Raw genomic sequence first — 16,432 nt, forward strand, 5'->3', positions numbered from 1 at the left:
GTGAAAATGAACAGAAAAAAACTCTTTTCAATACTTAAAGGTGGAAAGGGCGCCACGATAATTAATTTTCTAATGGTTTTCTGTTGAATTTTGTAGGCTGAAGTATTTGGGATAGTGTTAAGTTAATTTCTATTTGTTTAATTTAAATGAACGTGGCATATTTGAAAGTAAAATTAATTTGTTGCCAACAAAATATCCCATTTAAAATGTATATTTCTAAATCTTGTAGTACTTTTGCTCGTTTTTTATTTAATATTAGCACTAATCACAATTTTTTTAGAACTATCATTAAAATTAAAGACTGTTTTTGGTTTTATTGAAATTTATTTAAAATATTGTATACAATACAAAATTGTTGTAATAGGAACAAAATGAACACCTCCCAGTTTAATCCAATAGATTCAGTATACAGTTCTTAATATTAGTAAAATGATTCAACATATACATGAAAAATTAATAAATATCTTTGCTATTCGAAATGTGTATAATAAAGATAAAACATCACAAAAATATAAAAATTTTCTTAACAAAATAAAGAAAATTCAGCTTTGTTACTACAATATTACTCCATAATCATAATAAAAATTAATTAAACAGCCAAAACCCGGAAATATATGGCATTTTGATATAAATTACTCAAAACTGATTAAAAAAAATTATAATTTGATGGAAATTTACATTAAACCTGTTTAAATTATATTTTTAAAAAATAAAAAATAAAGATTGAATTTAAAACGCTTGGAAAAAGATTTGATCAATTCAAAGCTAAGATTAATGAGTTGCAATCAAAAATTAAAATACTTTTTAATAAACAGAAAACTGGAAAGGTAATGGATAAACTAAGAGTACAGAGCCAAAAAAGAAATTATAGAAAAAATGTAATAATTCAGAGAGAAAACTTTTGGGCTATTAATGGGGGGGAAAGAAGCAAATAGAAGATCAAAGTTGAGATGGTTCTTCAACATATGACGAATGGAGACTGATATTTGAAACTAAAGCATACAAGAAGAAATCCAATGGAAGAATTTAACTATTTGAAAGGAAAGAAAACCATAAACTGAACCAAATACTTTCCATTCATATGGAATGTGTATAGTGTCCAACAAATAACATCTGTAATATCTGTCATGTTGGTTGCCTGCGCAGAAAACCCCTCCATAAGAAGCAACGAAAGTTTACGTAACTTCTCAACTTCAATAACATTAGAGAGTAAGTTGTTATAGGGGCCGAATTACAATAACTTATTCTGCAATACCCATGTCAGTTTCAAAATGATTATAGAGTCGAAAATAATATCGGAAACTGAAGAAAGTTTTATTATTCAGTTTAATCTGCATTGGCAATAAAAAACAGCATGTGCAACTCGTGTGACGTTGTTTGTTTTACTTTTTATTTCACCTCGGCACTTGAATAAAAATGAGAACAATTTCAAATTGTGCTTCATAAACGTTTTCTCTTATTTTTTGAAAATGATGATTTCATAGTGGTTACGTTTTATTGCGATTTATATCGAAATGCACATTTTATTTTCCCCTGTAATTTCTGGACATTTAATAGATATTTAACGCTACGTGATGTGACAAAGAATATAATGAATTATTTTTTATGGGAGTACTTATTAACGCTGCCTCTATGTCAACTGGCACGTCTTGAACTAAACATTAACTTTTGGTTCAAAATGAAAAATATTTCCAAGGAAACTAAAGAAATATTGAAATCTGTCTTTGGTGATGATATGGTAACTATTCAGAAGTGGCATGAGCATTTTAAGTGGAAATGAATCAGTTGTATAATGGGACGTCCTCTGACATCAAAAATAGATGTGTAGATAGATTATTTCTGTCCCTTACAAGGACTCGAGATTAATTTGATAATTGAAATGCAATAAGAATACGTTTCTCAGATTAAGATGACAGCGCCACTGCGGAGAAACTACTTTTTTGATATTTTTAGTAGTTGTTTTCATTGCATTGGACTTGATTTTTGTTTTTAATTATTACTTACTCAATGTTTTATTTTCAGTTGAGTTATAAGGTCATTATATAATGAGATTATATCATTTTATTTTTTGGCAATATGAAATTGAGAATTCTAGAATACATATTATATTTGAAGGGTATGCTAATTTCAATTTCGTAGTAGAGGGTGAAAATGTGTTAAATGCAGAACATCTCATTTTAATTGGGAAAATGAAAGCCATGTATTGATGTGTATGAATTATGCTTACAAACAAGTGCTATTGATGCAAGCCCTAGTAAAATAACAGCACAATTTTCCTATAAACTGTTATCTGTTTACCTTCAGTCTCTGAACATGATAACTTGGTTATCGAAACGCGCGTCAGACAGTGTAATTGTAAGTTTTGGTGTAGTTGTGGTGGGAACAGTGTGTTCAGTATGAAGATCACCAACGGTTCCAGAAAATTCACCTCAATCAACTCAGTTACACAAATACCCGTCAGAATTAGAGGGAGGGTTGCCTACAGAAATGAATGAGTTGAATTTGATTTTTGAAGATTTAAATTCTCTCCAAGAAAGTTAATCTAGAATTCTCACTGCTTGACGTTAGTATCAATCGATGTTTTGTCACTGGGGAGAATAGGAGTGGCAGACCACGTAACTGTATGATGGAATAAATAATTGTTTTATTCCTGAAACCTGAAAAACAAATGGAAATGTTTCGAAAGTAAACAAACAAGTTCTTTCAAAAAGTCCATTGATTATTAGAGAGATTACTAAAGAGTTTAACAAGGATTTGCAAAGAAAGAGCTTTATATACTGTCAATTGGCATTCTTCTTCATCATAATAACGTACTGTACCACAAGTACCGTTTTTTTTTCAATTTTTTGGTCGCTAAAAGTTTTCTTGTCTGTCCTAATTGGTTTTAATCACCAGATTTCCAAAAAAAGCCTTCTAAACATGGTTCTAATTAAGGGGATTGAACTACTCTCTAAGAGTCATGGATTAACTCCAATTTTATGTTAACTTTTTTGACTCTAATTTTAATATAATAATTCACCATATTTTTTTATCACACCTCGTAGATATGTGAAACCGATACATTACAAAAATATACGAAAAAACAAATATGGAACAAAGAAATATCATACTTTACATACTCTGATGCGCATTATGATAACCAAATTATCATCTTCAGAGGATGGAGGTAAACTCTTTTTATAAAATGATTTTACTTTTACTGAATGTGGCAATATTGCTAAACTGTCAATAAGTGAAGTTGGTGTAAATCTTTTTATTATGGACGGTAGAGGTAAGTGCATACACTGATATAGTTATTTGAATCAAAAAGTGTCCCCAAAATTGCATGAAATAAATGAATTTAGTTACTTTTATAATTGTCATATACTAGTAGTTGGTAAATGTGTTGTATTAGAAGTCGAATTGCTAACACAGTCAAATAAATTGTACTTTTGACGTTGAGCTAAAAAGAAAATGATCCTCTGGTACAGCAACGCCATCTTAATTCAAGTTCATTTAAGGAACGCTCCTTACCTCTACCCTCCATAATTATCAAAAATTAGTAAGCAAGATAGATTTCAATGCTATCATGTAATTAGAGAAAACTAAATTTGAAATATATTACAAGTAGTACACTTCATTTACAAATTATTATGAAAAAGCTAATAAGCGGAGAATTAAATGAAAAGAGAAAAATTAACAATCTTTGGTCTCTGAAGGTGATAACTTAGTTATTGAAACGCGAGTTAGACAGTGTAAATGTGATTGTTGTTAGTGTAGTGAAGATAAACATTAGGGCAGGCCGAAAAAATACAAACACAACTCCATGATAACTAGTGTGTAAAACGGTCCCAAGGGCTCCCAGTATTTAACATATTCAATATTTTTACCGAGCCCCAAGCTTTTTGTACATCTTTTCACCTGGTTTGGTGTTTATGATAAAAAGATTTGCAAATATTCAGTAGTATGAGTTTTCTATAACACGATACATTAATATCACTAATAAATATTAAACCAGCCCAGACCTCATAGAGAGGACATCTTCCCTCCCTTTCCGCCCACTTCGAAAAAATTAATATTTTTCTGCAGCACAATATTTAGCTTTGTTTCAAAAAATCTCTCCTTACATCAATTTTTGCCCGGATATATCCATCCATTGATTAACTTCCGCATACTTTCAAGGATGTTTCTGTAACTTTCACACATCTTTCAACTGCTGGAATGTGACAAGGAGAATCGCCAGAAATTAACTTCTAATGATTGGATTGTTCTGTCAATTCCGCAATTGTTAAGGCTTTGATAATTGGAATTTCGGTGACATTTGTATTCTGCCAGTCAATTCTCTTCTACCAATAAATCCTCTCGGTTCCTTCAATGTACAGTAGAACCTCTTTGATCCGGCACTCCAGTAATCCGGAGGTCTCAAACGGGTGTGATGGGAGAATCATGTTGAGACATGATACTAAACACTAGTGTAAAGAAGCAACTGACGATCGGTCCAGTATTCTCTTATTTCGTGTGTCGCGAACATCTGTTGGTTTAGTGTTATTCTCAACGTAGCTGTTTAGTAGAGTATTAGTGAGAAAAATGTCACCCCAGTGTAAATGAAAATACAAAACATTAACGTTGCTTGAAAAACAGGAGATTCTGAAAAGACTTGAGAAAGGCTTACCAGGATTCTTTTCGCATAAATTTTTGGGAAGATTTCTATTTTTAATGGCTTCGCAAATTGCACAACAGCAACTTTTTCGCAGTCGTTCACAAGACTCTCAATAGGTTCTGAATAGTTATATGGGTCTTTCTTGTGACCCTTAATTTTTAGCATGCTGCAAAGGTCTTCCTAACCACTCTTCAATTAGTCGAATAACACCTCCTTTCAACACTGTATAAAGATTTGTGCTCTCACATCCTATACCTTTCAGATTTGTACAAGTAATGCCTTTTTTGATAATGTAAGAAATTACACATCAATTGCTTTAACTGGTAGACTAAGCTATAAGTGTCCAAAATAATTCCCATTGAATTCTTGTATTAGAGCTATGTTCATATGTGACTAAACTTTTACTACTGATCTGCAGTAGAACAATGCAGACAAGTGCATTGGCTTATTGACAGTGTTGTGCATATTGAAGGTTTTTTTTGAGCTTAGGCCCGGTTGAACCTCAATATTTTTTATGATTCTTGTTACATAATTAGGTGTGGGTTTCTTTTCCCCTTGGGGACCGATAAATTAGTTTTACCTCAACTTGGGGATCTACGTTTCAAATCAGTAAGCAACTTTTGGTTCCAATATATAATTTTTCGGCCCAGTCTAGTTTAGTATGAAATCACCGATAGATTCAGAAATTTTAACATAAAGATATATCAAAGTTATTCAACTAGGGTAAAACACTACTTTGCACTTAACATTAAGTGAGAAAAAAGTTGCCAGTTCCAAAAAAAATTCGATCATAAAGCACATGTAAATAACACATACTTTTGTCATAATTCAACTTCGAAACCCTTTTGATGCACAATGTACTAAATCATATTTAATACGTATAAAAATATAGGTTATAGAGTATATGCAACTTTCATGATTGAGCTATCATTGCATCTATAGCGAAACACCTACAACTGCATCCACTCACAGGACACTCTTGATGTTCACTACAATTAAAAGAAAATATGTTAATCTTTAGTGAATATTGACCATTAACGTATATAAATAGGGTACACTTGCATGGTTTCATAAAAAAATAAATTTGGATTGTTTATATACAACTTTTATTATATTTAATACTTTGATCAATATTTATAGTGAAGAAAAATTATTGAAAATTAAAAAAAATTGTAGGTAGTTCAAAGATTTTAGTAATGCTGCCATATTGCGTGACGTCATAGGCATAAAATAAATACAGTTATACAGTTTTATAATAAGCATTATTAGTAAACTTTAATATAATATGAAAAATTGTATATATATCGTGTTTTGTGCCACTATGTGAAAATACTACGACTAAAACACATGTTAAAGTTTTTTATGATACCAAGACAATCGAATATAAACAAAAATTATTTTTGTTGTCAGAATCATTTTAAAGTAAGTGAGATTCAAATATAGAAGCTTTATTCACTTTATTCTTAGCTCAGTATTATAATAGCACACGCTACGTTGCAGGCAACGATAACCTCGTGATAATCGGGCAGACAACTGCTCAATGTTTTTATTAAACCTATGACGTCACAACTGAAAACCAATGAGAATAGTTTTCTTATGTAGTAAAAAAATTTTAATTTCTGTGATTTTCAGTTCAATATTTAGATTTTATTCTACTTTTTGACATTTTTTCATATCAAGAATTCATAAAATCAACAAAAAGTAAATAATTTTAAAAAAATGCAAGTACCTTATTCTTATATTTAAAGAAAACTTACTGAGCACACTGTTTGCACCACCACTACATTAACACTCACAATTACACTATCTGACGCGCGTTTTGATAACCTAATTATCGTCTTCAGAGACCTTCAGTCTCTGAAGACGATAACTTGATTATCAAAACTCACGTCAGACAGTGCAATTATGAGTGTTGATATAGTGGTGGTACAAACAGTGTGTTCAGTATGAATATCACCAACGGTTCCAGAAATTTCCAGCTTAAAGAAAACTTACTCAAACCATTCGCACAAATGGCCTGCATGGCCACCATGCCTACATGTTTGACACCACGTAAACCATAATTCGAACGGCGTATTTTTTGTTCCTGAACAATCCCCTGTTGTCGTTCCCATATATTGTAGACAAATGGCACATCTTGGTAAAGGTTTTCGACAATTTGGACACGAAGATAACTGAAACGTAATATTATTATATCCAAAAAGTTCCAAAAGTTTTTAACATTGTTATGTGCACAAGTATAGACACCAAACACATCAACATCAACAAGAAAGATTCGAGCAGTGGTCAGTTTACGAAATTGCTATATCTATTAAATAGAGGAAGCTTAGAATAAATGGAAAACTAAATTTATTCAATTCAACATTAAAAATCACAGATATGGAATATAGTATTTACTACCACTTTATCAAAACTTACAATATCACCAACACTTCAGCAATTTCAGCTTATCTACCCGTTCGAATAAAAGATATTGATTTTTTTTATGAAAGGCTTACCTTGGATTTGATCGCAGAACTTTTATGAAGTTGAGGCCTATTCCTATCGTGACTAGATAAGTAAGCGGATATGCTTTTTCCACAGAAATTGCAAGATACGTAAACTTGTTGAGGTGGTTTTTCGGATTTGTAGGAAGCTAACATTATGTCAAAATCGGCGCGCTCGTGAAACATTTTCCAACTATTCAAAACATTTCTGTAACTGAAAAAATAAAAAATGATCAGATAGTTCATAATTGGATGGTGAGAGACTGTTGAGCACACATGTCTTCTGATAAGCCCACTCAAAATTACCAAAGGCTGATGTCCTTTGAAAAGCCAATCAGGCACTTTCGTTTGAGCCTTTTGACGTTACTAGCTAAACTGTGAGGCTTGCCCAAGTGTTTGATTATCAGTATATTATTATATATTATGAGAATATTCGACATTACAACCTGTTTATGCTGCTTACTAAGCGTGAACCCACATTGGCGCTGTTATGATCATTATTTTCACCGATGCTTTACTTACTTATCAATCCAATTTGTCACAACTTCAGACCCTAAATCATCATGGAACGCCCTTGTTGCGATTAAAGTCGTTGATTGAATATCACCGACATTATCCAGATATTTCTGTAAGAGTTTCAATCCAGTAGAACTGTTACCTAAAATTAAATTTTACACTTTGATAATATGAAAAAATATTATATGGAATCGATTCATTAACTGATTATTGGAATTGATTTATGCATATTATACTATATATAATGCCTACTATAAATTAAAAAATCTGTAACGTAAATGAGCCCAATTGAAATCGAATCACATCATTTCTTGTAAATTTGGCGTATTGGCGTCTACTTTTGTCAGATATTGTTGATTAACTGTCCATTGCAGCCGATTGTGGTCGATTAATGTTGATTGATGTCTACTGACGTCGATTGAGGTCCAATCATATCAATTCTACTTTTTTTCCACATATTGTCGATTACTTTCTATTCTAGCCGATTGAGGTCAATCTCATATTGATTATTGTCTTCGGATGTCTACTGACGTCAATTGCGGTCGAATCACATCATTTCTTATATATTCAGTTGAACTGGCATCTAGTTTTAATTAAAACGTTTCGAGTTAAAACTGTAGTTGACGGTTTTATCTGGTGTGTTGTATGTCGGTGTATACTGGATGGACTAACAAATGTATCGAAAATCCAATTTATCTGTTTTTTTTTGTTGGGTTATACTACTTTGGAAACAGTTATCGCTCGGTACCAAATAAAGAGAATATGAGAAAATATCAACTAATTCGAAGGTGATGTAATCTAAATAATCAAACTAAAAAATTCCCTCATTAAGAAAAACTTGTCGAGAATATATATTTGGGGAAAAATTTTGCCGTATTAATGGATTGGCTGGTTTGACCGGCAGCTTTTACTCACCCGTGACTAGAAGACCGTCCAAATTACCTTCATTACAAAGTTCTTCTGACAATTTTCTCATATATTCCAATAATTTTTCATCTGGCAAATACAAACAAGATAATGCTACTCTATCATCTACCGCTATACCTTTTTCGTTCTGTAACAGAGATATTCATTTAAATTCAAATTAATATAACCTAATATCAACCAAATTTATATCATAAAAAATACTCACCAGCACTTCATCATAATTATAATCTGGAGCTGTTAGAAAGCTGAACATTGCTTTTAAGTAAGGATCACTCAATCTTGACAGACAGTTGAGACAATTCTGTCTCCAAAGGCTATTGGGTTCATCGGAAAAACCAGAGAGTGCCATAGCGACAACGTTTAAGTTCGATCCATAATTGGCATTACTCGGAGCTCCTCTTAGTACCTCTATTGCCAATTGTATCTTGAGATTAAACACTGCTATGGCAGCGGCTCTGGTGTAGGCTTGCGAATTTTCAAGATGTTCAATAAAATCCATTAGGTATTGAGAATCTTTTTCTAACGGCCAACTACATAAGCGTAAAGCTTTGTCTCTATCTTCGTGCCTAAAAAAATTATTTTCATGATGTGATACAATATGTGATCATATTTTAATAGTATTTTCCTAATTTTTATTCTTCCACTCGTATAAATGTATAAATATTGTTTTCTGCTTTTAAAAGAATGTTACTAGAATTCATTCTATCTTTATAATTGTGATTTTTTTTCAACGACTAGGAAGAATGCACAAAATTGCGTGGTGTAAAAGCACTCGACAACAATATCTCAACATTAGCCAGGTTCTAATAACATACATGATCATAAAACTTTGCATCATGTTACCTGTACATAATTACAGAGCCTTGACAATTAGGATAACCCACGTCGCGCCAAAAGATAGTAACCACATCAGATTTATTTTGGACAGGGTCTATATTTGATATTACCGATAAAACTCCCGGATGCTTATCTTCTGGATCTTTTATAATACCACTTTCTACTAGTTGCTTCGTCAAATGAAGCCAGTTCCAAACGTTAGCTAACGATAGATCGTCCTTTACTAATTCGGCGTTTTTTGAAAAATCTTCCTAAAAAACAAATTGAATATAGAATATTGAGCAACGGTACTCATTCAAGTGAAAATTTCACTTATATTTATAGAATAAATATCTATATAGCATATTCAAAATCTACTTGGAACATGGGTTTGAACTGATAAGTACAAATCATATGGAAAATGTCATAATTTTTTATATGTTACTGACATTCATTTTTGATGTAAAATAGGTTTTTCAAAGAATATCATTTATAAAATGTTGAAAAATTTCATAAGGAATCTTAATAGATATCCAAATATAGATCACTTTAGAACAAGAAACTCCCCCTTAATGTTCTAGTTTTTCCCTTGGTGACAAATTGATCTACCATTCAGAATTGACCAATATACGATGCTCTAATGGAACGGTGGCGGTATGTCCAGTTATTCCGAAAAAACAGTCGATCATTGGCATCAAAGTGCTCCGTGCGCAAACAATTTTTGTTGAATTTGGTTTCGTCTTGAAAGAACCATATAGTCGATTGTCTATTAGCTTCGAGTTCATATGCATAGATCTTATAGGTGTCTCTTGATTAACCGCGATTAAATTTTTCAGTATTTCTTTGCTCGAACAACCAAATGATCACGCAATATTAATTATTAAATGTATGCAAGTGGAACTAATACCCAAGTATGCCTCAATAAGAGTGGAACTAATAAATAAGTATGCCTCAATCTCACGGTAGGTTACATGACGAGCTCGCATTATCAATTTTAGATTTTAGATGACCTTCACAAAATTCATCATCCAACAAAGTACGACCACGATTCAATTCAGAAATCTAGCGAAACACGGTGGCTCGAAATGATGCTTCACCCCCAAAAGTCGAAGCGAGTTGAACGGATCACTGCTATTGGTTTAATCCACGTCAGATTTGTAACTTATTATTTATTTTTCAGGTATTGGCTTATGTGACCATTATATGTAGCTTCACAGTTATTACAAGGAATTTTATAAACAATATTGCTTTTTTTTTATTTTGGTGTGATTGATTTTATTATAGAAAAGAGTTTTGATAATAGTTTATAGGGTTTGTTACAAATTTCCAAATCATATTTCAAGAATAAATGTTTGGAATTGTCGTGACAAACCATTTATGAAGGGAAGATATATAAATCATTGATTATTATTATTATTTTATGGGTTGTATTTTTTTTATTCTGTCTTTAACAATTGTATTGATTAGTTTTATGAGATAATCATTTAATTGCAATGCATTTTTTGCTTTAGCGATGCTACTTTATCGGTATTAGGTATCTAAAGTTTAATAGCATGATCTACAAGGCCTATTTTAACTGACTTTTTTGAGAAAAATAATGGTTTGAGTTAAAATTAATGTATCTAGATGAACAGGTTTTCTTGTTGTACCATTCTGTTTTTATATTGTTATTTTTGTGAGTAAATTAGTAACTACAAAGTTATTTTATTATTTTTTTCAACTTCCATTGTAAATTGTTATTTTTCATGAAAACTTATTCAATTAAATCACGAACATTTGATGTGATGATTTTCAATGATTTTCGACATGGATTAAACCAATAGCAGTGTGCCAGTCAACTCGCTTCGACTTTTGATGATGAAGCATCATCTCGAGTCACCGTGTTTCACTGGTTTTCCGAATTCAATCGTGGTCGGATTTCGCTACAGGAGAATATATACCCGCCTGAGAAGTGAAGAATCTTTTGATTTATATTTGCTTGTATATCAAGACTCGGTACTAACAAATTTTTAAAACTTTATAAATTATCTCCCCAATATCTAGATGCAGTCATATTGCTAAGATAATTCGTTTTATTGATCATGCAGATAATATAATATAAAAGTGCCCGTATTTACCATTTATCAAAATAACTTTTGATCACTGCATCAATATAAAAAGCTAATTATTGGAATAAATTCAATGGATTTGATTGAAATATATACAAAATTATTAGATACCTGAATACCATAACGAGCCTTCGCTCTCTCTTTGATATTATGTGATATATCCTCTACAAATGTATCATTGATATTTCGAAGTATCTTTCTACCGTGCGACCATACGATGTTATTTGTCGACCAATTCACGGTTATCCTATCAAAAACAGTATAATCCTTAATAGTACCTGAAAACATGGTATAATTTTCACTTGGAATTCCTGATATAGAATAGAATGTATAGAATAGAATATAAACTTAATGCATAGTTACAATGTAATTAATAATTACTAAAACTGGATAATATTTGAACTGATTTGTATCATATTATTTTATCGGATATATAATTGATTTTCAATATAAACATAGCTTACCGGAGAGGGCAATAGTCAAAAGACGGTTTTCATCTGTCGCATGCCATGAAAAAGATGTTATGTTATGAGGTGAACCAGGACTTACAATCCTCTCCATCACGTTCGGTTCAAGTTCTTCATTACTAACAACACTATGTTTGATATCATAAAGATTAATTACTGAGCTATCACGTTGTAAACTTGCCAAGGAACTGTATCTATAAAAATCAGATAATTCTATTTCTATTAACAATATTTTTTGCAGCTTACTTAATAGGTGGACTTTTAAAACTGTTTATTTAAACATTTCTGTAATAATTGTTGTTTTCTGAATTTTATATATTTTTTCTACTCTTAAGCTATTAGTCCAGAAAATTATTCAGAAGTTCAAATGATTCAAATATAATTAATATAAACAAAATTAATTTTGGACACCTAACCAGCAAAATTGAATTAATTTTTTATTTGCAAAATGTTTACTACCTCAATGTGAAATTAGATATATAGTCATTATTGAGGAATCTGTTAGCGTAACAAACTTAATTCTTTGGCAACTAATCAGCAACAAATTTTTCATCATAATTGGTTTGCATTTGCTGTCTTCTCTGCTAACTTTTTACATGTATGTAGTGATGGATAGCCGGGAAATTTCCCAAAACACAAATTCCCAGGAAAAAAACGGGAATTTTACTGGAAATCACTAAAGTAAGACAATTAGGTAATATTAGATACAACTTGTTTAATTTGACAACAGTGTTAGCGTTTACTCATTGTTTACACTTATAAACGTGTCAAGACATGTAGTTTAATATTTTTTAATTTATTTTAATTTGTTACAAAAGAAAATATGTTTCTTAAAATAAAAACAGGTCATATCAAATTAATTCTTGTCTTGATTGCGTCGTGTCTGTAATGAATAAATGGAATAAATAATAAGCTGAAATTTAGAAAAATATATTGGGAATTCTTAGGGATCTGCTTTCACTATAAAATTCTAGAAAATGTTCAAAGGTGACTAAATATAAACAATTTAGTCATACGCAAGTCATTATCAATTTCCTTAAATCTATTCTTTGTCAGATTGACAGATTTAATACTCAGAATCTTCTTTCCATAGTATATAAATTTCATTCTGAATTGAATAATAATTCGTAAAATACTCACTTAGTTGGACACCATCCTATTTTTATTATGGATTTACTTTGGGGAATAGAAACAACAGTTTTTTCAAAATTTCTAACATCCCAAAGGCAGATTTGATTTTCATAATAAGACGCTAGATGCATATCATCATTAGGATTTGTACAAACACCAAAAACACCTTTGGTTACAGTTGAATTTACCATCTTATTTGGATCTAAAAGCATAATGAGTTACTGAAACGACCAACTTCTTTGCATTTCATTTGGTGATTCAGAATTACCTCGCATATCAAAAATTTTTATGTTCTTTCCATTCATACCAGATGCTAATATTTTGCTTGTTCCGTGGAACCAAGCTAAGCTGTATGTAACTTCTGAAGTTCCGAACTCTGCAACTGGTTTAACCAATTCAACAGCTGGTGCCATTGTATTAACAGCCATTCTACCACTATTTGATGAATCATTATTAGAATTGAATTTGTGAATATCCCAAATAAGAATTGAACTGTCAGACCTGTATTTATCAAGACCAGCCGCAATTAAGTTATGCTCAATAGGGTTAAATAGCACTGTGTTACAATGACGACTATGTCTGGGTACTACAAAAGATAATTATAAAACATCAATATGAACAGTTTAATTATATACAAGATTTTGTTTGTTAAACAATCTTAACCTATGACAGTGCTAAACATATTTTGAACTTACATTACAAAAATTTATATACATTTTGCATCTCAAATTCCTAGACAACTAGACAATTAAATCGATATGGTATTAGATTTATATTATTTCTTCACTCTAAAATGTTTGGACTTATTTATATTCTTGGTGTTATTGTCCTTCTGAATACGACATTTGAGTAATAATATAGTAATAAAGGATCGAACCATTGACAATTTGAAAAACTCTTAAACAGTTTCATTTCAAAACTCCAACCCACAACACCATTCGTAATTTCTTATTTTTATTGTTATCTATATCTTATAATTATACTGTTCAGATGCATAATTTTGAATGGATACAGAAATATAAAATACTATCATATGTTCTTTTGCTATTTTTAAGTTGGTTTTATTATTGAAAAACATATTTTAATTTAACAAATCAATTGAGTTAAATCATAAAATAAAAGATACAATTATATTTTCACATTTGAGGGCATATATTTCAATTAGCTGACACCTACCTAATTCTTTTCCTGGAAATCCATAAGCATCATGTTCAGATGGACCAAAAGATGTTAAGGCAACTCTACCATTACCAAGACCAATGGCTAAGAGTAAGTCATTTTCACATTTTGGGTAGATATCAATACTTCTAACATAATGATGATTGGTGTTAGTTGTTAAAACTTGAGCACATGTTGTATCAGAAACTTTGAATACTGAAAAGTTGGCAATATATTACACTCACTAAACTTCTCCCTCAACAAAGCCTAGTAGTATACTCATCGAGTAAACAAATATAAAAACGACAAAAATGAGAAACAAAAATAACAAATAAAAATGATGAAATTGACATATTATATCCAAACTACATACGAATAAAAATATATTAAGACAAACGTAATAAGTACCTGTAGAAGGCAGTGTGTCATTTTTTAGAGCTTGTATTTGATACAGACAAATTTCTGCACCCCAGGTAATGAACTTGTTGTGTATTGGAGACCATTGAATTTCTAATTTACCAGACATAATTACGAGATAATATCATATATGTTTTCTTTTAAATAATAACAATTGTGTTTACAAACATTGCGTAAGTAGGGTTATGTTTTTCAACGTAATTTCGACATATTTGTCACATGCCTCTTCGTTTCTATATAATAGATATGTCTCCAGTTATTGAAGTTTTTCGGCTAGTAAGATTAGGTAAATAGTTTGATGTACTCTTTTGAATCTCACTTGCACGTGTTTGGAAATAGAAGATTTATATTTAATACACAAGAATTATAGGCTATGTTGTAGAGAGAAAAGTGATAACTTCACATTTAACTTTTTAATGTTAGAATAAAAATAAGTATTGCAATAACTTTATATAATTTAATACCTAGTGATAAATATGCCTATAGCACAACTATCAGGAAATGAAGTTCTTACAGATTCAGCCAAATCTAAAACTTTTGTATTCCAGGATGAGGGACACACATTAGGAAATGCTTTACGTTGCATTATTTCTAGTTATCCGGAAGTGCAGTTTTGTGGATACACAGTTCCTCACCCATCCGAATCGAAAATGCATTTTAGAATTCAAATGAATAATGGTAAAGCTATAGATGCTTTGAAGAAAGGTCTTGAGGATTTAGTACAATTATGTGATGTAACTTTAGACAAATTCAATGAAGAACTGAAAAATTATTAATAAATACTAAAGCTCTGATGTCTTATATTTACAGTGAAGACAATGTATATTTAATTTTGTAAGTAATTAGATAAATACAATGTTTCAAAGTAGATTGCTGTAATCATTGTGTACCTGTCCAAATTCTAATGTGAAGATCCAACTAGTGGAGAACATTCAATAAAAGAATTTTTTAAACAACATCAAAGTGTTGCAATTCAGCATTTTTAGCGAGTTCACTCCATTAGTTATAGAATCTAGATTAATACATTGATAATATTGTAGGTACTTGTGAAGCTACACACATAAAAACCCGTTCAAGAGCGCCCTAAGTCTTGCTAAGGAAAATAATACTCTATAAGGACTGTTCAAATTGTCAAATATAATACTAATATAAATCTCTTCCAAAAATAGTTTTTAGCTTTTTTATTAATCAAATTATGATTTGTTAAAAGCATATTAAGTATTTTCCTTTCATTCACATATTAAAGGTTCTGTCATGCTCCTCAATATTTTTATTTTGCACTTATTGGTTCAATACTATAATTATGGACTTCACCATCATTCTGCTTATAAACTCCAAGTATCTTCATAGACACAGGGATTTTTATATACAGTAGTTGTTTTAATTTTTTTTTCTTATATGCTTTGTTGCAGAAACTAATATCAGATACTATTATTAGGTTTTCTTTTCTGTTAGTTTGTCTTGACATATAAAATATTTTTTTAATAAGGAAAAACTTTACCCTCATTTTTATTGCTTTTCGTTGATTAGTGAAGTTTATTTGTGACATTTTCTAACATATTAATTGTATGTATTACCTCTTTACACTGCTTGTAGGACAGTGTCATTACCACAAGTAACAATACATATCTGTGCAATATCTCATATGTACAATTTTTCTCGAAAATAGGTTTTCATTATAAAAGTATTTGGTGCATAGTTTTGAAATTGAAGATGTTACAAATTCCTATAAATTTGTAGGTGTCAACACCTAACTCACAAAATATT

At 30.7% G+C, this 16,432-nt stretch overlaps 2 protein-coding genes across 2 annotated transcripts; one reads left to right on the top strand and one right to left on the bottom strand.

Moving 5' to 3' along the window:
• Positions 1-304: 304 nt before the first annotated feature.
• On the bottom strand, positions 305-14,864 carry LOC130449349 (GATOR complex protein MIOS). Its single transcript, XM_056787118.1, has 13 exons — positions 14,657-14,864; positions 14,267-14,464; positions 13,359-13,676; positions 13,100-13,292; positions 11,957-12,153; positions 11,604-11,770; positions 9,412-9,656; positions 8,774-9,134; positions 8,557-8,695; positions 7,648-7,783; positions 7,138-7,339; positions 6,635-6,813; positions 305-5,628 (listed from the first exon to the last, which is right to left on the bottom strand). The coding sequence occupies exons 1-13, from the start codon at positions 14,772-14,774 to the stop codon at positions 5,553-5,555; spliced, it is 2,529 nt and encodes an 842-aa protein (XP_056643096.1). The 5' UTR covers positions 14,775-14,864; the 3' UTR covers positions 305-5,552.
• A 136-nt stretch (positions 14,865-15,000) lies between these two features.
• LOC130449599 (probable DNA-directed RNA polymerases I and III subunit RPAC2) lies at positions 15,001-15,535 on the top strand. The gene has a single exon (XM_056787534.1). The coding sequence runs from the start codon at positions 15,142-15,144 to the stop codon at positions 15,439-15,441; it is 300 nt and encodes a 99-aa protein (XP_056643512.1). The 5' UTR covers positions 15,001-15,141; the 3' UTR covers positions 15,442-15,535.
• The last annotated feature ends 897 nt before the right edge of the window (positions 15,536-16,432 follow it).

The sequence above is a fragment of the Diorhabda sublineata genome, chromosome 10 (assembly GCF_026230105.1).
Source record: "Diorhabda sublineata isolate icDioSubl1.1 chromosome 10, icDioSubl1.1, whole genome shotgun sequence".
Classification (NCBI taxonomy): domain Eukaryota; kingdom Metazoa; phylum Arthropoda; class Insecta; order Coleoptera; family Chrysomelidae; genus Diorhabda; species Diorhabda sublineata.

Excerpts from the sequence above, each read along its gene's own strand:
- LOC130449599 (XM_056787534.1), top strand. The coding sequence starts at position 15,142 with ATGCCTATAGCACAACTATCAGGAAATGAAGTTCTTACAGATTCAGCC.
- LOC130449349 (XM_056787118.1), bottom strand. The coding sequence starts at position 14,774 with ATGTCTGGTAAATTAGAAATTCAATGGTCTCCAATACACAACAAGTTC. Across the intron at positions 12,154-13,099 it reads ATAGGATGGTGTCCAACTAA|ATACAGTTCCTTGGCAAGTT; the intron begins GTGAGTATTTTA and ends TGATTTTTATAG. Across the intron at positions 6,814-7,137 it reads GTTCTGCGATCAAATCCAAG|TTATCTTCGTGTCCAAATTG; the intron begins GTAAGCCTTTCA and ends ATTACGTTTCAG.